Source organism: Magnolia sinica, chromosome 7 (genome assembly GCF_029962835.1).
Source record: "Magnolia sinica isolate HGM2019 chromosome 7, MsV1, whole genome shotgun sequence".
NCBI classification, from domain to species: Eukaryota; Viridiplantae; Streptophyta; class Magnoliopsida; order Magnoliales; family Magnoliaceae; genus Magnolia; species Magnolia sinica.
Window position 1 is genome coordinate 84942891 of NC_080579.1, and position 25120 is coordinate 84968010.

General features: G+C 40.7%; 1 protein-coding gene across 9 annotated transcripts in view; it reads right to left on the reverse strand.

Moving 5' to 3' along the window:
* Window positions 1-23740, reverse strand: part of LOC131251592 (vacuolar fusion protein CCZ1 homolog B-like) — a 75007-nt gene extending 51267 nt beyond the window's left edge. For 2 of the 9 annotated variants that reach the window (XM_058252380.1, XM_058252377.1), the window contains exons 1-5: window positions 23548-23738; window positions 15335-15540; window positions 14493-14586; window positions 13544-13727; window positions 5889-6001 (exon numbers count right to left, since the gene is read on the reverse strand). In XM_058252380.1, coding sequence (XP_058108363.1) covers window positions 5889-6001; window positions 13544-13727; window positions 14493-14586; window positions 15335-15516 — 573 coding nt within the window. In that variant the 5' untranslated portion in view covers window positions 15517-15540; window positions 23548-23738. Of the gene's footprint in view, window positions 1-5888; window positions 6002-13543; window positions 13728-14492; window positions 14587-15334; window positions 15541-23516 lie in introns of all 9 variants that reach the window. The other 7 variants (XM_058252382.1, XM_058252381.1, XM_058252378.1 and 4 more) reach the window with 7 other exon arrangements.
* Window positions 23741-25120: the final 1380 nt, after the last annotated feature.

Below are 25120 nucleotides of genomic sequence, written 5' to 3' on the forward strand. Positions count from 1 at the left end.
TGTCTTCCAAAGAACTTCCCATGATTCCAGCTTGTTATCAAAGCAATGTGCATTGGGTTCTCCCTGAATGTTCGAAAGACTAGCGAAAAGACCTAACCGCCACAATGTTAACATGTCCTTCTCTAACTGAACTCCATGCCACACCCTTAGCATTTGCGGAACTAACTGGGGCATTATCCATTCCACTTGAAATATTCACAAAATATGATTCTAAAGCTTATTAGCAAAGGAGCAGTGGAGAAATAGACAATCGATTGTTTCCGCATCGCACATGCAAAGAAGGCATATATTCGGAAGAGTCATTCCCCCTCTTCTGAAGGTTATTTATCATTAGAATTCTCTTTCCAACCACCAGCCACGTGAAGGAAGACACCTTTGGGGGAGCCCCATAAAACTAAAAGTGATGGGACCATTCTCCCTGGGACATTCATTGAGGGTCAGATTTTTTTGTAGAAGGATTTAACCGAGAATGCCAAGGAATTAGCAAAATCTGGAGAGGGGAAATAATGTTGGAGATGCACCATTAGGCTTGCATAATCCTTTGCTTCAGCATCCGATAAGCCCCTCCTACATGGAGGACACCATGCTCCCCTCCCACCTTCGGGTGAGAAGCATCTGACTACTGTGATATTCTTCACCAAAGATAGTCTTGCCAAAGAAGGGAAATCCTCCACTAAAGGCCTACCTCCACACCATATGTCCTCCCAAAACCGAATCTGGGAACCATTCCCGAGGTTTGAAGGGAGCTTCAAAATAAACTTCCAAGATTAGCTTCTCTTGCTCCAGATCACTTTGTCTCTGTTGCCTGATGCTATCTATTCTATATGTGGTGGATCTATCATTTAGAGCCCTCCTTGCCGTAGGAATTTGACAGTGATGAGTTTACAAAGTTTGTTAGCCTTTTGGATTGTCTCAAGAGTGTAGTTCCCTCATCTCAAGAAGAGGACTCATTTTTTGTTTGGGTTGCGCACCGATTTGGAAAATTCACAATTCGCTCATTTTTCAACTTATTAAATGATTCATCCTGCAATCCTGGCCCTTCTCATCCATTCCAACATTGGTTCAATGGAGGCCCCTCCTCGTGTTGTCATTTTCATGTGGTTAGTTGGAAGAAAGAGAGTTTGGACTATAGGTAATCTTCAAAGATGGTCTCTAATTTTTCCTAATATATGTCTAATGTGTACGGAGAATGCAGATTGAATTGACCACTTTCAACTGCTCTTTTGCTCGTAAAGTGTGGGAGTCCCTTTCTTACTGCATTCCAGATGGTTTGGGTCATGCTGGAGTCAGTAGAGGATCTTCTGTGGCCATGACACAAAAGGGGAATTGGGAAATCTGAAAATTTTGTTTGGAGACTTCTTGTCAATGTACACAAAAACAGTTGGGTAACGACCGTTACGGTCGTTGCATAAACGTAATGGTGGTCACCGTCATGCGTTATAGGGTCGTAACGACCATAACAACCGTTACGGAAAAAACAACCTGCAGTGGCCCTATAACAGGCATAATAGTCGGTTATAGGGCTGAATCCTGATACAAGATTTTTTTTTTTTCCTAAAAAAAAAAAAAAGGAAAAAGAAAAAAGTCGTAACAATGGTGGCCTTTACGACGACTGTTACCATTATGGAATACCATGCTTCTCATCATGGCTGTTTTTTGGACTATTTGGAAGGAGTGGAATGATTGGTGCTTTAGAAATATGAGGTCCTCAGTGGATGGGGTGATTAGTAAAGTTAAGGGTTTTGTAATGTGTTGGGTTCCTTATTTTAATGCAATAAAGGCTGCTTCCTTTTCTTCTCTTTTGACATCTATTGTTGCATTGTATCCTTTTCCTGTTTTTCAGTGGGGATTCTAATAAGTTTTCAGTTATCTATCAAAAGACCCCCTTCAACCCTTTGAGCGAAATGTGGCAAAAGGAAGGAAAATCCATGGACCAACCCCATCGTCTCCACCCCGTAGGAAATGCGAGATCACCCCAAGGACGCCTTCGGCATCTAGGGGTCACAAACCGACCATAGACCCTGTTCAATAAGTGGAACGTATTAGTTGTCCGCTCTCCGGTTGGGCAGTAAGGGTCGGAGAAGGGCAATCACTCATTCTTAAAACCAGCATTCTTAAGACCAAAGAGAAGGGCGGAAAAAGGGGAAGAGCTCTCCGTTCCTGGTTCTCCTGTAGCTGGATCCTCCGAAACCATGGTAAGGAAGAAGGGGGGAACAAACACACTTGGAGAGCGCAGTACAACGGAGAGTTGTATGCTGCATTCAGGAAGGATGAATCGCTCCCGAAAAAGAATCTATTGATTCTCTCCCAATTGGTTGGATCGTAGGCGTGATGATCTACTTCACGAGCGAGGTCTCTGGTTCAAGTCCAGGATGGCCCAGCGGAGCTCTACCAACTGAGCTATATCCCCCCGAGCCAAGTGGAAAGGTCATAGAAGTTGGATATTCATCTCAAATCATTCCATGAGAGATTTCAAAGGTACACCCTTGGGTTGTGGTGGAACGCAACCTTGCTCAAATGACTTAATTAACCTTCAATTGATTCAGTCAATTAAAGAGAATTTATCTCATTCTCGCTCTGAGAGGGATTTAGCTGGGCCCAATTTGCTCTCCAATAAAATCTCAAACTCAACATAGCTACGTCCAGTGTTCAAAATATCGATACTATCGGCCGATATTATCGATATCGCTGTCCAGCGATAAGAAATCCTTCAAAAGAGACCAAAAAGAAAAAAAAAATGCCAAATATTGTTCGGGATAGCGTCATTATCTGAAAAAATTGGAAAAAAAAAAAAAGGCCAGATGATGGATTTTGGTACTTGTAGAAGAGATCTCCGTGATCAGAAGCTTTCATTTGGTGGGTCATTCGAATCAAAGTGCCGTTCATAGGTTCCCACAAATAAAATCTCCGATTTTGGACAGAAATCTGTCAAAATCCTAGCCGATTCGTGAGATTTGGTTGAAATTTTAGGGTTCCGGCCTTATTACGGAACATCTCTGTTTAAAAAAAGGGCGTCCAAGCCCCCTTTTTAAGGAAATGGAGTACCGTGCACCACTGAGCTTACTGGTGTGTTCACGTCACCAAGCTCTGTGGGTCCCATCATGAGGTATGTGTTATATCCAAACCGTTCTTCCATTTGGCGAGCTCTTCTTAAGGCTTGAGCCTAAAAATAAGATGGATCCAAAGATCAAGTGGACCACACTGCAAACAACAGCGGGAGATTGAACATCTACCATTGAAACCATTTTGGGGGTCACAGAAGTTTTGGATCAATATGATATTTATTTTTCCTCTTCATCCAGGTCTATGTGACCTAATTAATAGATTGGATGGAAAATAAATGTTATGGTGGGCCCTACAAATGTTTTAACGGTGAGAATCAGTCCCCATTGTTATTTGTGGTGTGGTCCACTTGAGCTTTGGATATTAATCATTTTTGAGTTCATGATATGAAATGATTTCTCCAAATTCATGAACGGTGTAGATATAATAAATACATTATTGTTGTGCCATGTAACTTTGAAATGTTAGTACAACTCGAGCTTGAGGAGCGTCAGCGCCGGACGCAGATTTCCTGCGAAAGGCTTTTTGAAGGAAGTTCCTGCGCAGCTGCGCTTGAAACCTTCGGTGGGGCCTACTATGATGTTTGTGAGGAATCCACTCCGTCCATCCGTTTTTTGAGATCATTTTAGGACATGGGGTCAAAAATGAGCAGGATTCGATACTCAAGTGCGCCAAAAACGTGAGGATTAATCGTCCACACTTGAAATATTCGTGGGGCCACAGAAGTTTTGAATCTGACTAATATTTGTATTTTCAATTCATCCCAGTAGGAATGACGTTATGAACGGTATGGATGGCATGTAAACACCACCGTCTACCCCAGGGAGGTTTCAACGGTAGGAATTTCCCTACCCACCTTTTCCTTTAGTGCGGCCCACTTTAGTCTTGGATCCTGCTCACTTTTGTTCTCAAGTTCAAAAATAAGCTCAAAAAACGGATGGACGGTGGATTTCTTACAAACATCATAGTGGTCCCACATAGGTTTCAAGCGCAGGAACTTGGCAGGAAATCGGCATCAGTCACCGCCCGTATTTCCAGTGTGCTGGGAAGGCATAGTGAGCAGGGTACTTTGTAAATTTTGTGGGGCCCACTATATAATTCATGTATTTATCCACTCCATCCATCCATTTTACCAGATAATTTTATGGTTTTAGCCTGAAAAATGAAGCATTTCCAAAGCTCAAGTGGACCACACCATAGAAAACAGTGCAAATTCAACGTCTATTGTTAACAAATCCTTGGGGGCCAAAGAAGTTTTGGATCAAGCTGATCTTTGTTCTTTTCCTTCATCCATGTCTTTATGATCTTATGAATAGGTTAGATGAAAAATAAACATCACTGTAGGTCCCAGGAAGGTTTCAACGCTGAAAATCATTATTCCTAATGTTTCGTGTGGTCTATTTGAGCTTTGTATATATTTCAAATTTGTGCTCAACCCCTAAAATGAGCTAGAAAACAAATGGATGACGTGGATAAACCATGTACATTCACAGTGGGGCCAACAGAGTTTATTCAGTACTATAAGAGCGTATTTAAGTGCGGTGCAGGGAGCAGATTATGTGAGACCCTAGCCTCACCCAAGACCGTACAACTCCTACTGTGGTACCCAACTTGACATGTGTATTCTGTATCCACTTTGTCCATCCATTTTTTCAGATAATTTTACTGCATGATCCCAATAATTAAGAAGATCCAATTATTAGGTGGACCATACTTGAGGAAGCAGTGGTAGTTGAACAAGGTACCATTAAAAACTTCTTAGGGTACACCTTATTTTTTTCCTATATTTTATTAGGCATCCAATCTACTGATAACTTCACATAAGTTTGAATGAAGAGAAAAAACTATTATCAACTTGATCCAAAACTTTTGTGGCCCACTAATGGTCAATCACCATTGTTTCCTATGGTATGGTCTACCTGATTATTGGATCTGCTTTAGTTTTTGGATAAAAATGATATGAAAAAACGGATGGACGGAGTGGATACTGAATATATTTGTCTTAGTTCAATCGGACAATGCATAGCTTAGGACCTATACAAAGGAAACCTATTATATGCACTTCTTATTTGAGACTTTATGATTTAAAAGTGTGTATTAAGGTCTTTTTTAATAATCCCTTAAGTTTCATTGAAAAATTCAACCATTTTCCGAATGTTTCCCCATGTTTCCCAAAAAGTGCAATAAATTACGCGATACAAACGATATATCCCGTGCGATAACCGATACGTATCTGTATCCCAAGGGTGCGATACATTGCGCGATACCGATATTTCGAACACTGGCTACGGCTAGCATGCACCGGTAATGCAAAAGGCCAATTTGACATGATCAACCCTATGTGAGGTTTGGCTGACCTCACCCTTGCCGCATAACCATTCTAAGGGGAGTACATAGTAGCAATATGAGATGCCAAGAGATCATCAAGCTGAGCAGTTTTTCTTAGGAGGTATTAAATGTCCAATCAAGCATTTGATAGGTCCAACAAACTGTATATGCAGGGCCTATCTTTTGGTAATCCAAATCATTCATATGGTGGATGAGACATAACCCAAAAATCTCCCACATCTAATGCTAACCATCTGCTTTGACCCCTATCAAATGTGGATCGTTGATCGTTACATTTTCGTTATATTGATAGCATCATGTGGAAAGGAATCAAACAATAGGCCCACCAAATGAATGGCTTGGGTCACCCAATGTGGACCCAACCTTTACCATTGTTGGGTTAGACCTTTTTTTATTAATTGATGAAAACCAGAGATAATTGTGCCTTAATAACAGTGTGCTATTGATTGAAAAGCAAACAGGTTCTTTAATCGCACCTGAACTTCAATTGCTGCCTCTTGCCCTATAGTTAGCATCTGAACAGTTCCACGCTCCCTTAAACAGTCACGGAAGGATGGCAATTGGAGTTTCTTGCCAACTAAAAAGTCTGCTTCAAAGGATAACAAAAGCTAGATGTGAATGACAGAACAGGAACTCCAGCCATGAATGCTATGATGCAGCTAATGGTTTTGACCATAGATTTGAATATCAGTATCATATCGATCGACTGATATGGTCATCGTGTGTCCGTATCACCCAGATACAATGTGTGATACAAAGCTGAATCAGCCAACTCCAAAACAATTTGGTTCATATCGGGACCAATACAGCCATAAAGACCCAAAAAGTGAACTTTTTTATTGTTCTCTCATTTTCCCCCCTTCTTTTTTCATTCCAGCCATAGAGGAAGCTTAGAAAATCATTTTTAAACTAGATCTAAGCCTATTTTGGACACCAAACAAAAATTTAATGGGAATATGATGGACCAAAGCAGAATGGATTGTTATAAGAAAAATCGGAAAAAGGGTAAACCATCGCTTTTTTTTTTGGTTATATTTCAACATGATGCACCCTTATTCACCAAATCATGCTTGATTTGTGTTCAGTTAGGGCCCATTTCGTTGAGTTTCAACAGGTCAAGCCACCAAACTACATTCTTATCAAAGAATATTCTGATACACGTAACACCATGATATTTTTTTATTTTTTTTGAAAAGTGACGAAATATTATAGAACGAGGGAAGGATTACAAAACAAAAAAAGGGGGGGGGAGATGGCCCGCTGAGATAGCGGGCCAAAACGCCTAAGAAAGCAAAAACGAAAGCAGATTATAGCAGCTGCTATGCAGCACTAGGGAGGCCCATTCCACAATAAGAAAATGAATTCTTTTGATAAGATGACCCACGTCATGAGATTCACCTTTGAAACATCTCCCGTTACATTCTTCCCAGACTGCCCACCAGACAACCACTAGAGCCATTCTCCAGACAATATTTTTCAGCTTACCAAAGTCTGCTCCATGCCAGGCAGAAAGCAATCTATCAGAAGAAAGAGGGTGGACCCAAGAAATGTTGAACCAAGAAAAAACCACGGACCAGATCTGATGGATTAACGGGCAATGGATGAAGAGATGATTCACTGATTCAGCCTCCGCCATGCAACAGAGACAGATGTTAGGGATGCACATACCTCTTTTCCTTAAATTGTCTACTGTCAACACCTTTCTGATACTAACCAGCCAACTGAACACCAAGAACTTTGGGGGAAGTCTGTATTTCCACAGATGTTCCAACTTGGGATCTGCCGAAACCGAAGAATTTATGTATATTTGGTTGTATAGAGATTTGACCGAGAAAATGCCCTTTTTGTCGTGAAGCCATGTAGGACTGTCGGAAACCTGCTGATCTAGAGAACTGTTGTTGAGAAGAGATAACAACCCCGCAAGCTGATTAATTTCATAATCATGAAGATTTCTGCAACAAGGAATGTTCCACACATACTTAGATCCAGAGGCCGAGACACAATCTGCCACCGATATACCCCGATTTGAAGCCAGCCGATAGATGAACGGAAACGCTTCTTTAAGAGGGGAATCTCCAATCCATATATCATTCCAAAAGGATATATTCTTTCCATTGCCAACCGAGAAACGAATCCCATTAAGAACAACCTGTTTCATTTCAAGCACACCCTTCCATAACGCTGAGGCTCTGTAAGCTGTCGAGTCTTTAGTCCACCACCCTCCAACTGAATGGCCATATTTACATTTAACCAAGGAATTCCAAAAGGAGCCAGATTCAGACCCAGGTCTCCAGATCCATTTGCCGAGAAGAGCCCAGTTCATCAACTTCAGATTTTTGACACCAGCCCCACCATCATGAGTATGTAAACACACCGTTTTCCAGTCGACCAGATGGAAATTCTTCTTATCACCCTTACCATACCAAAGAAAGTCCCGTCTTAGGCTTTCGAGCTTGTCCAGAATGGGCTTCAGGCATTTGAATAACGACATATAATATAAAGGCAACCGCTTTGATCATGGTAAGACGACCCCCTATAGATAGATACTTGCATTTCCAAGAGGCTAGGTGCTTCTCGAATCTATCTATAACTTTATCCCACGGGAATTTTGGAGGTTTACCCACAGAGAGTGGAAGACCAACAAACGTAGTGGGGAGGGATTCCATCAAGCAGTTGAAGATGGCTGCAAACTCGGCGATCTCCTCCTCTTCCATGTTTACGCCAAACATAGTGGACTTGGCCAGATTGACTTTGAGACCCGACACCGCCTCGAAACAGCGAATAATGGTACGAAGGTTGCTTGCCTTATCGAGATTGGCTTCGCAGAAGAGAAGAGTATCATCTACATACTGAATATGAGAGATGGGAGGCCTACGTATTGAATATGAGAGATGGGAGGCATGCCAATGATATAGCAACCACCAATAATACCACCATCTAAACCTTTTTGCAGCATCTTGGAAAAGGCTTCTCCCACTAGTAAGAAGAGAAAAGGGGCCAAAGGATCTCCCTGGCGGAGACCTCTAGAACTGGCAAAGTATCCTTTGGGGGAGCCGTTGAGGAGAATCGAGAAGGAAGCTGTCCCACGCATTCCTTGATCCAACTGCACCATTTAGCACCGAAGCCCATCCTCTGTAACATATATTCCAGGAATTCCCAGTCTACGTGATCATAGGCCTTCTCGATGTCAAGTTTGCATAGGATGCTTTTTGACTGTCGAGACATTCGAAAGCAATCAGAGCATTGTCAATGATATGTCTGCTTGGAATAAAGGCACTTTGATCATCTGAAATAATTTTCCCCATCACCCCTCCTAAACGAGAAGCAAGAATTTTCGCCAAAATTTTATAAGGCCCTCCTAATAAGCTGATCTATCTGAAATCCTTCAAGGCCGCAACTCCTGGAATTTTTGGAATCTGAGCAATGAAGGATGCTCCCAGCTCCTTAGACAAGCAGTTTCTATCATGAAATTCCAAGATAAAAGCCATAATGTCGCCCTATAGCTCTTCCCAGAAAGAATGGAAGAAGGATATAGGGAACCCATCTGGACCTGGGGCTTTGTCACCTGATAAGGAATACATCGCCTCCTTAACCTCAGCAACTGAAATCTGATCTTTGAGCCAGCTGGCTTCTTCTACTGAGATTGGGGCGAATTGGAGATTATCAAGCTTCGATCTGGACCATTCTTCTTTGCAGAGAAGATTCCTGAAATACCCTATTGCTTCTGCTGAAATTTGTTCCTAATTTTCTATTCGAACCCCGTTGACTTCTAAGGCTCTGATTTTGTTTATTCTTGCTCGAACATTCGCGGTGTGGTGGAAGAATTTCGTATTTTTATCTCCTTCCGCGACCCAAGAGTTCCACGATTTCTGCTTCCAGAAAATCTCGTCTTTAAAAATTCTGGAGTAACTATGAATACGATTGGTCCATTGAATCCAATTTTCAGTTGACATAGGAACGTCTTCAGCTGCTATGTCTAATGCTAGAATCTCGTCCAGAATGGCCGAAGTATCCATATGCCTTTTATAAAGAACCACTTTCTTCCACTCGTTGATCCTACCCTTCAGGAGCTTGAGTTTCTTAAATAATCTGAATCCAGCAAAATCTTCGACTGAGAAACCCTTCCACCATTCCGAAACCATCTGATGAAAACCCTCGATCTTAAGCCAGGAAATATCGAATTTAAATGGCTTAGGGCCCCAATTATCCTCCAGCGAACTGAGAATAAGAGGGCTATGATCTGACGTAGGCCTAGGAAGCAGGGATTGAGAGATGAGAGGGAACACTTCCAGCCAATCTGACGAGACGAGGAATCTGTCCAATCTTGCGCAAATTGGGTTGGCCCTATCATTTGACCAAGTATATTTGGCTCCATTAAGGGGAAGATCAATTAAAGCCTGATCGTTGATCCATTGCAAAAACTTTCTCATCACCGGAGAGACTTTCCCCCAACTTGATTTTTCCTCTGCGTAACGAATTATATTAAAATCCCCATCGATACACCACGGACCGTTGAAATTCGTCCTGACTTGATTTAGCTCCTCCCAAAAATCGGATCTTCTATCTGTTAGATTGGGAACATACACAAAGGTAAAGAGGCACAAGACATTGGAACTAACGTCTTTAAGAAGTATCGAGATAGAGTACTTACCCACCCAACTAAGATCAAGAGACCAGACTACAGAATTCCACACCATCACGACCCCTCCCGAACTGCCGATCGCATTCAAGGCCACCCAATTGACGTCTTTCATCTTCCAGAGAGAACGCATTAGAGCATCGCTAAAATTAGCTACCTTGGTTTCCTGCATGCATATGATATCGACTTTACTTCTGTAGCATATATCTTTGATGATGTTGCGCTTCCGACTAGAACCCACCCCTCGCAAGTTCCATGATAATATTATCATTTAAGAAATAGATCTACCCCTTCGGCCCACATTGGCCGTAACCAAATCGATCCCAAAATCAGAGCTAGGGTCCGATCTAAGACCTTGTAATTCTTTGTTAGAATTGAGCTTGAGACGACTGTTTCTCGGAGAGCTGGACGGAGATATAGGACGGCCCCGCGTCTCTATACAGTGGAATAAGGCGATAAAATCCTCCGGGTTGTCACCGAAAGAAAGCCCGATTGACCTTCCTATATGACTCAGCGCGTCTCTGATCCATCTCTTCTTCTGTATATTTTTTGCAATCTAGATTTTCTGGTTGGCCAGAACCTGATTGACGATTCTATCTCCTTCCATATCCGCTATAAGACTGCCTGCCCTCATCTGCAACGGTTTGGCTTCGATAATACCCTCATCGGATTCTTCTTGAAATAACAGGGCTAGGGTCTGATCCGCTTCTGAGAAAGAGGAAGATCGAGGAGAATGAATGTCCGAATAATCGGACCTCACTGAGGAAGACAAGGATGGCGCAGAGCTTCTATTGTCCTAGTCTGAGTTGAGAAGCGGAAACTGGATGGAAGAAGGGTTTCCGGCAGAGTCATACAAAGATAGGTTTAGGTTTTATTGACCTTCATCCGAGGCTACATTTTCAGGCTCGGGAGGAGGTTCGGGACTGAAGAGACCCGACCAAGCCTCTCTACGCGCGACGCGGCAATGGTCCAAGCCTAAGACTTCACACCTGTCTATGGCTGGCTCTTGCCACGTGTCTGACTCGAGATGCGTAAAAGCTTTCCGTCCCAAACGACAGCTCAAGGGCAGCGAGGCTACACTTGATGTTGGACGCGTGTCTGCTTCTGGAGGACTCGATTCAGTCTCATGAAGACACGTAGCAGGAGCGTGCCCTGGAAAGGCTGTTGGATAGCGACTTGATAAGGACTTCTTGGGCAACGGAATCGTCTCAGAGATGGACGATATCGGACACCTGTTTAACACGTCAGAGCTTTCTACGGTATCAATCGCATGTCTTACACATGATAGCGGACACTTGTCTAACACTCGAGGACTTGCTACTATCTCGTGATGCCACGTATCGACTTCGTACACTGGCAGGACTGTAGGATTGAGACGGGTGGAGTTTGGTGATCTGAGGGACTTCGAAAATGGTAGCTCGCAGTGGTTCGAAGCTCTGGCGGATCTTTGAGGATGTGCTCCTTCATCCCTACCGCCTGCAGAAACAGGCTGAAAGGGAGATGCGGCCCTCTCTCTACTATTCCAAATGTCGCCCCATTTGGCAATAGAAGAGTTAAGAGGTTCTTGTTGAATCGGTAGAAACGGGGTTCTATCATCTGCAACGACTTTGATGAAGGCGGGCAACGGAGACCCTTTCTTCTTTCTGATACGAAGTCTAATAACCCCCATCTCTTCTCCCGATTTAGTTTTGGAGTCAATCTTGATCAGATCTCCCAAATGGGAGGCTATTAGCAGGAAAAACTCTTTGTTCCATAACTCTAAAGGGACCGACCAGACCAAGAGCCATACCTCCTCGAAACCGAATGCTGAGAACTGATCCTAGCACACGATTTTTTGCACTGGACCATCCGAATGAAGAGCACCTGCCATTAGAAGGAAATTCGAGTTAAAACCCGGAGTCACCGTAACCCATAGTTCATTGAAACCTATAAGTTTAAGATTGTAAGCGTCAGCTGCTAGCCCGCCGGTTTCCTCTAACCAGGTTCTAACCTCTGTAATAGAGTATCCATCTTTGGTAATAACCACCACTGTATCCTTCAAGCCCTTCCTATATTTGTCTAGCGAGTCTTGATGAATACGAATAGTGTCGGATTCAGTAGATTCTATCTTCTTCGCCTCTATTCCTTCCTTCCGTGACTAGAATGGACTCGGAAATTACTATCCTTGTGACAAGTAATGGTGTTTTGTCCTGAATTTTGGAGGGCATCCTTAAAGGAGATTGAACCCACCACCTTGTTTGAAAAGAATTTTTACTGCTGCTACCGATTCGAAACTCCCCGATACTGTGTTTGGGAGATTTGGGAGTCCTAACGTATGCGTTTGCGTTTGAGTTCCAGGTCATATCTCGCCTTCTGAACTAGCATTTTATTCCCACCGAAACTTTCACCGTTTAGGATTTCAATCACCCTGTGGAGTTCTTTCATCGAACCCATTCTTACCAACGCAAAGCCACAAAGATCCCCATTTGCTTTGTTTCTAGGGATCATGACATCCATCACTTCTCCAGCTCTGCCGAAGACTCTCGCAAAGTCGATGGGTCGCCATCCTTCTGGGAACCCCTTTACGTAAAGTGTAGGACAACTTGCAACATCCTTCTTCTTGTTTAGGGACTTGGGAGGTCGTTCTTTTCTTCTGGTCACCCGCAACCAGTTTCTATCATCTGCTTCTTCAGCTAATATTTCTCCTTCTTCTGCATCTTGCGACTCGGCAAGTAAAAGATCGACAAAACCTTCAAACCTATCTTTTGAAGAGTATGCCCTTTGCTCGCTTGCGCCATCACCTGATCTGATTCTTACCGTCTTCGAGATGATCTCGCCGTCTTCCAGATCATCTCGCCATCGCCCTTCTCCATGTGTTGCTGCACATCGGCCATTATTCTTGGATTTTTGTTTTGCTTACACCATGATATATACATGTCCAATATACAAAATGTGATAGATTCTTGAATTTCTCATCCATAACCACCAACACCCCCCCCAAAAAAAAAAAAAAAAAAAAAAAACAATATTCAAAGCCAAGTTTTGAGGTCCTTCGTTTTCTATGGAGCTAAACTATGACATGTTCACCACCATTTTCCAAATGCGTCCACAACGTCATATATGTACAGGAATCCATCATGTCCAAATTGCAGGCTCCATGGTGGATAGAGCATGGCCCAAAAATATGCCGATTGGGCATCTTAATTATCTGATTTTGCCCAGTGAAATTGGATCATTGACCATTTATTCTCAGCTGTCTATCGATGCACACCAATTAGATGGTTAGGACATTCAATCAGTGTAATCTTCAGACAAAGCTCCATCCAAAATAGGCTCCACGATTTGGACGAACTGGACTGAGATAAACATATGCCACGCTTACAGTGGATTCACCACCATTTAAAAGGTTGGTCCTGAACACAAATCATAGACTTGTCCTCTTAAATGAAAGATGGTAGCAATACAATTTGTGGCAATTCATATCAACCTGCATGAGACACAGAGATGTCTTACCAGTTAAATAATCCATGACAAACGAATGCAAATGGCTGCGAGCAAGTCCACCACCAGGTTGTTTCTCTAGTAAAGCTCGCACAGATCCATGGAACATCACAAAAAGAGAATGTACTTCCTTAAGAACCGCCTGTAATGCAGCACTTCTCCAAACGGCTTCTGACTCTTTCTTTTTTTCCACTACCTGTGATAACAATATAATATCCTTTCATAAGTGCAGCATTTGCCAATCAGTGGTAACAGAATATAACTGCACTCCAAAAATCAAGACATGCTTAGATTCACCACCATGTAACTTAATTTGAGGTCTTTCTTTATCCAAACATAGTCGCTGGAGCTCCACTAAGCCCACATGCAGCAAGACATGCCAGCCTGATGCACGTGCAGGACATCCAAACCATGCATCAGGTGGGGCTCAGTGCAGTGACCTGGCCCAAAAATCAGGTGGCGCATTCATGAATATTGGATATGGATGGTAGGCCTTTTTCAACTTACTATTGTTTCTGCACATACCCACTTGATTAGTTGACCAGTCTGATCTTTTGGGCTAGGTCACTAACATGCACACCAATTTCTTGAAATCCAAGTTTTGCAATCTCGAAGCAACTTACAATAAAAAGAAATATCAAGACAAAAATGTATATGATACAAGAGAATGTGCCTGTCACTGTCTACGTTTATGGAATCGGCTATCACTTTTGAGCATGAAGGTTTATCATTATCCAATTGGAAAAGGTCTGGCACCAAAACAACTGCATGTGGAATAATGTACACAGTGATTCTAATTTACTTAGTGATCATTTGATAACATTGTTGAGAATTTATTTTTATTTTTTTAAATGAAAAAAGATGTCACTGGTGGGACATTTTGAAAAGAAAAAACCCGTAACATTATTCATCCAAAAAAAAAAAAGAGGAAAGAAACGAAGAAAGAAAAAAGAACCCGTACCATCACCATCCATATATCTGGCTCTGCCTGATAGAACACATGGGAATGTTTCTCAGCTTCTATTACCTCACAAGCAGCATCTGGGGAGAAAATTCTGCATAAAGCAATAATTACCACAGCATGAAATTGTTTACGCCTCTTAACAAATTTGTAAATGATAGAATCTATAATAACATCAACAAGCAAACAGTTAAGATGGCAATGAATTTAGAACAACAGAAAAATGCCCTTTGTAGATAAACAGCATGATACCCCACTCATTCGCTACCAATTGCACTTACCAGGGACTTCAGTGTCAGAGGTTCAAGATGTTTGAGTGTTGAGTCTCTTTCAGATTATTTTTTTCTTGAATTGAACTTTTGGCAGGTCTGGTCCATTGTGATTCAGAGCTCAGAATGGGCCACAATTTCACAAGCAGGGGCTAGACCGGGGCCTGATTTCGGGCCCAAGGAATAAATGGGTAGGGCCATGGCCTAAATTTGACAATTTTGCCATTAAGGCCAATAAGAACATGATTTAAGGCCAATTTAAAGTTGTCAGGGGCCAGGCTTCAGCCTATTTTCAGGTACGTGGAATGACACAGACCAGAATTACAGGCCCGAAAGATAAACGGTTCAGGCTCAAGCTGACCCTGGCCTGGCCAGAACCCAGCCCATTGACAGCCCCATATTTCATCAACAATGGCACAAGAATGGATTTCCCAAACTAGGAACCCTTTTTCCAAAGGTAGTTACAGTTTAAAGAATGACAAGCATCAAACAGAATCTGCTCTCTTCTTCTTCTTCTTCTTCTTCTTCTTTTTTTCCAAAAGGCAACCATGGAACCAAAAAGATTCTACTCACCTTGTAAATGTGATAAGACCTTCGCTAAGTCCTATTACAGAAAGTTGCGTCGAATAAGGGCAATCGGCGGGAAAGAAAAACAATATCTTGTCAAGCTCTTGCCCTTCATGTTGTCCCCTTCTCAAGTCAAATATACAAAGTTGAACCCCTTCACTGCTAGTGGTTGTGGATGACAGGCCCATTTTAGAAGCTTTTGAAGCTAACAACTTGACAAGGATAAAAAGAAGTATAAGGAATAATGTATAAGATAAAGGTACAACAATGCAATGTCTCACTGCAAGCAATTACTCTAGAGGAATCACATGCTCCTCAAGCCAAAGATACATGCAATATCCTCGAGTTCTTAGCTTCTTTGAGTTTGCTCCATGGTCTAGTGCCTGAAAATCTCCTACACAGGAGAATCCTAAGGTTTCAATTTGTGGCCTCCAAGTAGGTGGTTAAGAAGAAAATCACAACAATGGCCCACATGCAACTGAAAAATGTCCCAAATTTGGTGGCTTGGATGTTCCAATCTGGGAAATCTCTGGGGCATAGTATTTCCAAGGTGGGGCCAAACAGACCAATGATCAAGACCCTAAATCACGGCCCCCACCTGTAGAAAACTGACAACCCGAGCATATTGTGTGCATATCTTTGAGGATCAAATAACACCTCATTACCTTAAGAGATTCAAATATTTTGAAAATGAGTAAAAAAAAAAAAATTTACGAGAAAGAAAAAAATGCTGAATGAAATAAATGTGGGCATTTTATCTTTGGAACAACCTCCAAATAGCCTATATTGTGACTCGATCCTTCAGTAGTTACAATTCATGTCTAGCAACATGGGTCTATCAAGATTTCATGTGTTCCCCTTGGAAATTTCACAAATAAGTTTATTTGTTAGGGGTGTTTGGATGCACAAGTGAAATGGATTGTGAATATTCAACTTAATCAAGGGAATTAGAAAAATTATTGATGTTTTCTAGCAAAAGTTCAAGATCAGCTGCCCACCGAACATCAAGCTTCCCCTTTTACTCGAGCTCTGGAAACAGCCATGGCAATTACATTTCTTTTCACGTCCAACTAGCAAAAATGAATGGGAAGTAGCCATTAAATTGCAGTTACATTTCTTTCAATTCCCATGAAGATACATGTCTCCTAAAATCACCAGTGGTTACTACTTTAGTTAGTTGAAGGGCTATAATTTCTTTGGATGGCAAGTGACTTATTGTCACCTTATTCTTCTATAGGATATCCCATATCCAAAAATATTGTGGCTCAATATTATTTCCATTGAGATAACCACATCATTCTCAATACCGGTCACTACAACTCCATTATTGCAATAAATGTTTATCGCCCTTTCTCTCTCACTCCAATCTCTCTTTAAGTCATAATCTCTCATAGTCTTATTAATCTCTCTCATACACATGAACTCATTCTCTTACTCCAAGTGTCAACAATCAAGATTCAAGACGAATTCATTCTCTTACTCCAAGTGTCAACAATCAAGATTCAAGACTCTCTCTCTCTCTCTCTCTCTCTCTCTCTCTCTCTCTCTCTCTCTCTCTAAATACAAGTTTGTTTAAATTGTTGGAGAGTGCAATTGAGGAAATAGGAGAATAATATATTGTTTCTTATAGAGAAGTGGCGCCATCTATTTTGGACTCCATACATGGTACATTGTATAGATTTAATGTTAGGAGAAATAGGTAAGTTGCATATTAAGGTGATTACTAGGGCTAGAAGAACCATTGTGTTTATATATAAACATGCCCTTCTCCTCCATAACATGATAAAACACATTGGTAGTAGTTTGTTCATCCAACTGTCACCCAATTTGCAACAGCCTTTTTAACACTACGAAGGTTGTACAAAAAAAAAATAAAAAATAGATGCTTCATAGTGTCGGCCTAATTGGAATAATGGGCTTTAATCAAAAGAAGGTCGAAGGAAAGCTAATCCAAAAAACAATTATTTTGCAATTTTTTGGATGTAAGTATTGAAGGCACTGAAACCTTCAAAACTCTTACTAGGTGTGTTAAGATTGGTGGACGGTGATGAGATGCCAACAATGGGATACATCTATAATGCGCTAGAGAGGGTTAGACCAAAAAAATTATGGAGCACTTTAATTATAAAGAACGTGATTATAGGCTTGTATTAGATATTATAGATAAAAGATATAGTCAACTACCACCTTCATATTCGGCTACCTACGTCCTTTATCCTGCAATATGCTTCCGTCGATCGAATTAAGGCAGAAGCGATGCATGTGGTAGGATTTCTAGATGTTTTGGAGAGACTGATTTTAGAAAAAGATAAACAATATGAGATTTCTAGACTTTTGGACTTCTACTTGAAGAGTCCGGAAATTTTCTCAGGGGACAGTCATCAGGCATAAATTTTTGAAATTGCCAAGTATGAATGTTTTAGCGAGTTACTTTAAGGAATATTTTTTTTACAATCTACGAAGTCCAACTTACTCTAACTATTATTTGCACAGCTGACTGGTGAGGAATGTGTGAAGTGGACCCGAATAAAAAGAATCCAACACCGAAGAAGTTGGCTATGAAATTCTTGGCCACAAAATGTTCTACAAGCGATTGTGAGCGCAACTGGAATATGTTCGAGTCAATAAGATTTTCAATTCACTCTTCAAATGTTGGATTTATAATGAACATTAAAAGTAACTAATCAGTAATCGCTCTCTTATTCACTTTTAATTCAAATGTAAGATAGACACAAAATAAAAATAAAAATTCGTCTTGAACAAAATAAGTTAAATGACCTAGTCTTCATCTAATAAAACCAAAAGTTATGAGAATGATTCCAAGCTATGCGAGAAAAGCCTAGTTTCTATGATCCCATTTGGTTAAATGACCTGGAGACAGACAATGAGTAGCTCGTAAGGATGGAGGACCTAGTGTTTACAACAGAGGACCTAACATTAGCCCAAGTTGAAGATGTCATGTTTGGATCAGCACCTAGAGAAAATTCTTCAAGTCAAAAATTAAAAAGACAAACGAGCCCTATTAGTAGCCAAGGCCAAGAATAAGATGATCAACCACTGGATGTAGGTCAAGAACTTATGAGAACCAATGATGAAGAAACAAAAGATGCGGAATTATACGTCGAAGGAGGTGGTGGTGGTGGTGGCGGCGGCGTTGGTGGTGGGATCAATGTGTATAGATTACTTTTGAATTTTTAAATTTTGATTTTTGAGTTTGAAGTTTGTAATTGTAACTTATATAGTTTGTACAATGTATTTACTATTTCTACATCAAGTAATTAATAAAATTTCTCCGTTGTTTCTTTTTTGCAAATTTGAGTTTATATATATATATATAGGGAAAAGGTACTATGCGCTCGACCTCACGAGTCCGTCCCATGAGGTCGAGCTGTGTGGGCCCCACCGTGATGCGTTTCAAAAATCTACCCCATCAGTCAGATGCACCATTCCATCGTGGGCCTAGGTCTCAAAAATCAAGTCAATCCGTGACTTGTGTGGGCCACACCACATACAGAAGTGGGGAGGGGCCGTGCACCATTAAAACATTCATAATCAGTTTTTTGGGCCCACCGAGATGTGGTTTGCAAATCCAGCCCATCCATTATGTGTGTCCCACTTGGATGAGGGTTCAGACCAAGTTTCAGCAGCATTAAAAACTCAGGTGGGCCCCACCAAGTGCTTTTATATGTTTTAACGGTATCTTCACATGATTTTAGATGGTATGGCCCACCTAAGTTCCGTATACGGCTGATTTTTTAGATATCCCATAATTTAGAGGGGACCCATCAAATGCACGGTGTTGATGGTCAACACGCATCACGGTGGGGCCCACACAGCTCGACCTCACGGGAGCTTATCGTGAGGTCAAGAGCATACTACCTTTTCCGATATATATATATATATATATATATATATATATATATATATATATATATATATATATATATATATATATATATCATTTGAGTACTTATTAGCTATTACATTCTTCATTAACTTTATTACATGTTAGATGTAAATATAACAAAATATAAAAATCCAATTCCAAAACATTTATACTGGGTTTCCATGTTTTTTCATAATTTTTCATTTTTTTTCTATTTTTCCTCTTTTTTGGTAGTTTTTTTTTTTTTTTTCAAAAAAAAAAAAAATTTGTTCATTGGGGTCGTACGATTACATATGCAATCAGCCCCTCTGGATTGCTCAGGGTCGCTCACACCAATTGACAACATTGTTACTGAATAGCATTGTTTTCTTTCCTTTTAAATTTCACCACCTCATTTTCAAACACCCATTAATTTTACTCCCTTTCTTTGATCTCTTAATGTAAACATCCATAGCAATTAACCTACGTTGCACAATCAAACTCTCTTAATCGTTCTGTCTTCCTACATAGAAAAATCAATTTGGCTTATATATGATCCACTTTCTTCCATCTCTTAATGTAAACATCCATAGTAATTAACCTACATTGCACAATCAAATTCTCTCCTGGTATAACCTTGCAATCCTCACATATTAATCATTCTGCCTTCCTACATAAAAAAATCTATTTGGCTTGTATATGATCCAGTTTCTTCCACCTCTTAATGTAAACATCCATAACAATAAATCTATTGCACAATCAAACTTTCTCCTGCCATAACCTTACAATCCTTATATATTAATTGTTCGTCTTCCTACATAGAAAAATCTATTTGGCTTGTATATGATCCACTTTTTACCCATGACTATCTTAATTCTTAGATGACCAAGTACTATTTCGCCAACCGATGCATCAAGCTATACAAACTAAACCAATCTGAAAGATTTCCATACAATCTCTCATCCATAGTGGGGCCCATTAGATAAACAGATTGGATGACTAAACAATCGGCCCCACATGTGCAAAGGCATTGCATGTGATGACCTGAGGATATTATAATTCCTCACAGAGTTGGGGGCTAGACTCCTACAATAGTTCACCACTATACACATGCCATGCATGTACAGAAATCCAAATCATCCAAGTCGCCCTACCAATCTTTGATGGACAGTAAACCAAAAATGACACCGACCACCAGATAACAACCATATGATTTTTGTCATTCAATTTGGACTGCTCAACGGCTTTCCTTTAACCAACCAATTGCTAGCCACAATTGGATAGCTGAGATTACTTAAGCAGTAACTTTCGACAAATGTTGTCAAATCACATAAGTGATTTTGTGTGCCCCAGGGGGGCTCATGGACCACATAATCACATATGCGGTCGCACAGCCCCCTAAATTTATTTATTTATTTTTTTTTTTTTTTTTTTTTTGGGGGGGGGGTGGGGTTTATATTTTTTATATTTATTCGTTATTATAATTAAATAATTATTAGACTATAACAAGCTAACTAACAACATATTAAAGTAATAAGTACTTAAATGATACCCTAAATAATTCAATATTGTGAAAATATATATGAGTAATGATCTCCTGCGAACCATCCCGCAGGCTACTCGTGCGGTCCAATTCCCAATGCAAAGAGGAAATGGGATTGCGTTCTAAGTAAACTCTGTTGGGCCCATGGTGTGCCATAAAGGCCGCTACGTAAAGGAAATGGCGACCGTTACACGTTACGAGGTCGTAACGGTCGTAACAGCCATTATGAAAAAAATGACCTGTAATTGCCATTAACAACACATTACATCCCCTATAAAGGCCATAATAGCCCCATAATGGTCTATTACGGAACATATTCAGGTTTTTCATACTTTTTAATCAACATTACGGGGCAGATATGGGTTTTTCGAGAGTTTTTTTTCAATAAATAAAAAATAAAAAAGAGAGACCGTAACGGCCGTTATGGGGCCATAACAGCCATTATGCCCCGTATCATAAAGGTAACGGTGGTGGCTGTTACGGCCACCGTTACTGTTACGAAAACCTTGGTTGGGCCCTGTGTGAATGGATGTGGTCTATCCACGCCATCCATCCGTTTTTCAAGTGCATTTTAATGGTTGAGACCAAAATTGAATCATTTCCAAGTGGACCATAGAACAGGAAACATTGGGAATAATAATTTTCACCGTTGAAACCTTTCTAGGGTCTATAGTGATGTTTATTTGTCATCCGACCTGTTCGTGAGATCACACAGATATGGATAAAAGGAAAACACAAATATCAGATTGATCCAAAACTTGTGGACCCCAAGAAAGTTTTCAACGGTTGACATTCAATTCACACTGTTTCCTGTGGTGTGGCCCACTCGAGCTTTGGATATACTTCATTTTTGGGCTTAAGCCTTAAAATTATTTGTTAAAATGGATGCAAGGAGTGGATGGAATATATAAATCACGGCGGGCCCCACAGAGTTTACTCAGTACGCAGTCCGCTTCCGCGCAAGAGACCTGGGTGCGGATTGGCTATTGACAGGTTGAGAAGTGACATCACCAAATTTTGTGGCCCCACCATGGTATATGTTTTGTATCCACGCCGTCCATCCAACTGGAGAGATCATTTTAGGGTAATATCCAAAGAATGAGTCACATCCAAAGCTCCAGTGGACCCCACCACAGAAAACAATGGCGAAAGTGATGCCACCGTTAAAAAATTCTCAAGGCCACAAAAGTTTTCGATCAAGCTTATATTTGTATTTTCCCTTCTTTAATGTCTTTGTTAACTTTTGAACATGTTGGATTTCGAAAAAACACCATGGTGGGCCTTAGAAAGGTTTCAATGGTGGGCATCAATCTTCCCGCTGCTTTCTGTGGTGGGGTCCACTAAAGCTTTGGATCTGCCTCATTCTCTGGCTCATGGCTTAAAATAATATCTCCAAATGGATGGACGTTGTAGATACAACACATACATCATAGTGGGGTCCACAGAACTTGGTAGCCTGCGGTGGGAATTGGACCACACCAAGGTAGCCTGCGGGATGGTTCGCAAGAGACCATTACTCTATATATATATATATATATATATATATATATATATATATATAATCTTATTGATGACATGATGTAGAAATACGTTGTACAAAGTTACTATTTACAAACGACAAATTAGTTACAAATACATATTTTAACGTTTTTTAAATAGGCTATACGCATTGATTCCTAATCCAATGTGGCACATCATCTCCACCATCATTGTCATCATCATCATCGTCATCAAAGTCATCTTCTTCTTCGATGTATACTTCCTCTTCTTTTGTTTCTTCATCATCAATTTGCACAAGTTATTCATTCACAACCAATGGTTGATCATCTTCTTCTTGTATCCCCTCGATCTCGTCTACTTATTAGCGTTGACTATTACTAAGCCTTGCACTACCCCCTCTTCTTACTCCTTTAACTTGAAGAACTTTCTCCAGGTGGCGATCCAAATACAGCATTGTCTACTTGGGCCCATGTTAGGTGCTCGCCTTCAAACACAAGGTCCTTTGTTTCTACAAGCCACTCACTATCGAGGGAAGATTATGCCATTCGCATAAAAATGCATACGGAATCGCAAGTACACTACGAGACACATATGCCATATGCCATTCCATGGGCCAAAATCGCATGTGCTGATGCATGCCTTGATCAGATGTGTGGAGGAAAAAAATTTAATAAGGAAGAAAATGAGAATTAAGAGAAGAGAGAAGACAAGAAAGATTAGAAAAGAATAAGGAAGAAGATAATTGGGACTTGGGACAGATAAGAGGAAAGACTGAAAGACAATTGTTATTTAGATAAGACAAGATTGAAAGATAGTTGTTATTTCTCTACTGCCCCAAGGGATTACATTTCATTCTCTTATATAAGCACCAAAATAAAGCTACAATTAAATAACAATAATGATAGAAAAATAACTGATAATTAAAAGAAATAATTAAAAGCGGAAATTTGAAATTTTCAAATTCAAATGAGAATTGAATATTTGAATTTGAAATGGAAATTGAATGGGACATCATCATATGCGATATGACGGATCCTCGATCCTCAGTTTTTCCCACAATTTGGACGGTCTGGATGGTAGTACACGGGTGCCACGTGTAAGAATGGAAACACTATATGATAAACAGAACATGTTACAGAAACCCTAACTTCAGTGAAGACCAAAAAAAATGCAATAAAAGGGAAAAACATGCTTGAAGGGATATTTCATAATTCGATCCATGAATGGCAAGGATTGTAAATTCCTAGAGAAAAGACGGTGGAAATTGTAAATTCGCATACTTGAATCGATCTCTTGCGTCTGATATCTTACATTCGATTTGAATGTTTAGACCATTTTTGAAACTGAGTATCTACCAGCAATTTCCAATTCCACACGCTGCTGGACGAGATAGCAACGGTATGTATTCGACGATGCGGTAAATCTAAGGATGTCGATGGTAGCAAGGACGAGAATCAGAGGGTACAGTTGAAATGAGAAGAGGATGAGCGGAACAGTAGTAGCAGAAGAAGAGAAATTGGGGAGCGGATTAGGTGGGTGTTACACTTACCGTGGGGCCCACCTTGATGATGTGTTGTATATCCACGCCGTCCATCCGTTTTAAAGTCCATTTTAGGACGTGGTCCTGAAAGTTAATCAAATCCAAATCTCATGTGGACCACACCACAGGAAACAGTGTTGATTGAACGCTCACCATTAAAAACTACCCGGGGCCCACTGTAAGTAGATCCGTAATGTTTATTTTCCATCCGACCCATTGATAAGGTCAACCAAATCTAGATGAAGGGATAATACAAAGACCAGCTTGATCCAAAACTTTAGTAGGCTATAAAATGTTTTTAACGGTCATTTACCACTTTTCCCAGTGATGTGGTCCACAAGAGATTTGGATCTGCATAAGTTTTGGGATAAACGTCCTTAAATGAGCTACAGAAACGGATGGGCGACATGGATATAAAAAAAAAAAAAACATTCATCAACGTGGGCCCCACACGGAATAACATCTAATCCACCTTCAATAAATTGAGCCTGATTATAGCTATTTTCCTTTTTCTTTTTCTTTTTTTTCTTTTTTTCCTCACTTTATGACCTAGATCAGAGCCATGGATATAATCAGGCCCACGATGAAGAACGTTCATCTAAATATTCAAGTTGGTTCACTAATTAGGTGAACCATAATGTCAAAAACAACCCCCAGCCCATGAACAGATTTGGGCCATAACATGATTCGGTCAGGTTTGTTTTGAGCCAAAAAATCCATATATACTGGGATCCAACATTTATATGGTTTTATTTTCCTTAAACCATATTGTAAATGATAGAGAAAGGGTGTTGCACTAAGGGATGGGGTACAACCCACTACAACACTATATTCTCTTTTTCAACCCCTCACAAATATGATACCTGTTATGTGAGAATCTGACCCGACGCAAATTGAAGTCGGCTCGGCTCGGCCACATCTCTGAATGAGTCAACTAAGCTCCGTTCAAGGTCCGCTCGACTAGACGAGCGGCCGCATCGAGTACTTCAAGAGGCAAGATGGCAAAGCTATACAGTCGACCCACGGTGCGGTATCAGCTTGTCTACTTTGCCTAAGTCCAGACGATCAGTTGAGATAGTGTCTAGCTATCAAGTTCTTTTGTAGAGCTTACACATCGGCCTAGAACCCAAAAGAAGTCATTACACGTTTCAACCGTTGACTCCGACCAGATCCTCATCAGCAAGCGACCGGGCTCGGCCCGCTTATGGGCTCAGATCGTTTTAAGTAGGATACAAAATATAGGGTCGGCTCGGACGAGATGTGACCTATAATCACGCCTGGAACCGACTCTAGTAACGCATGTAAGGAGCAACATCCGGCGCACAAACTCAGGGTAACCGCCAA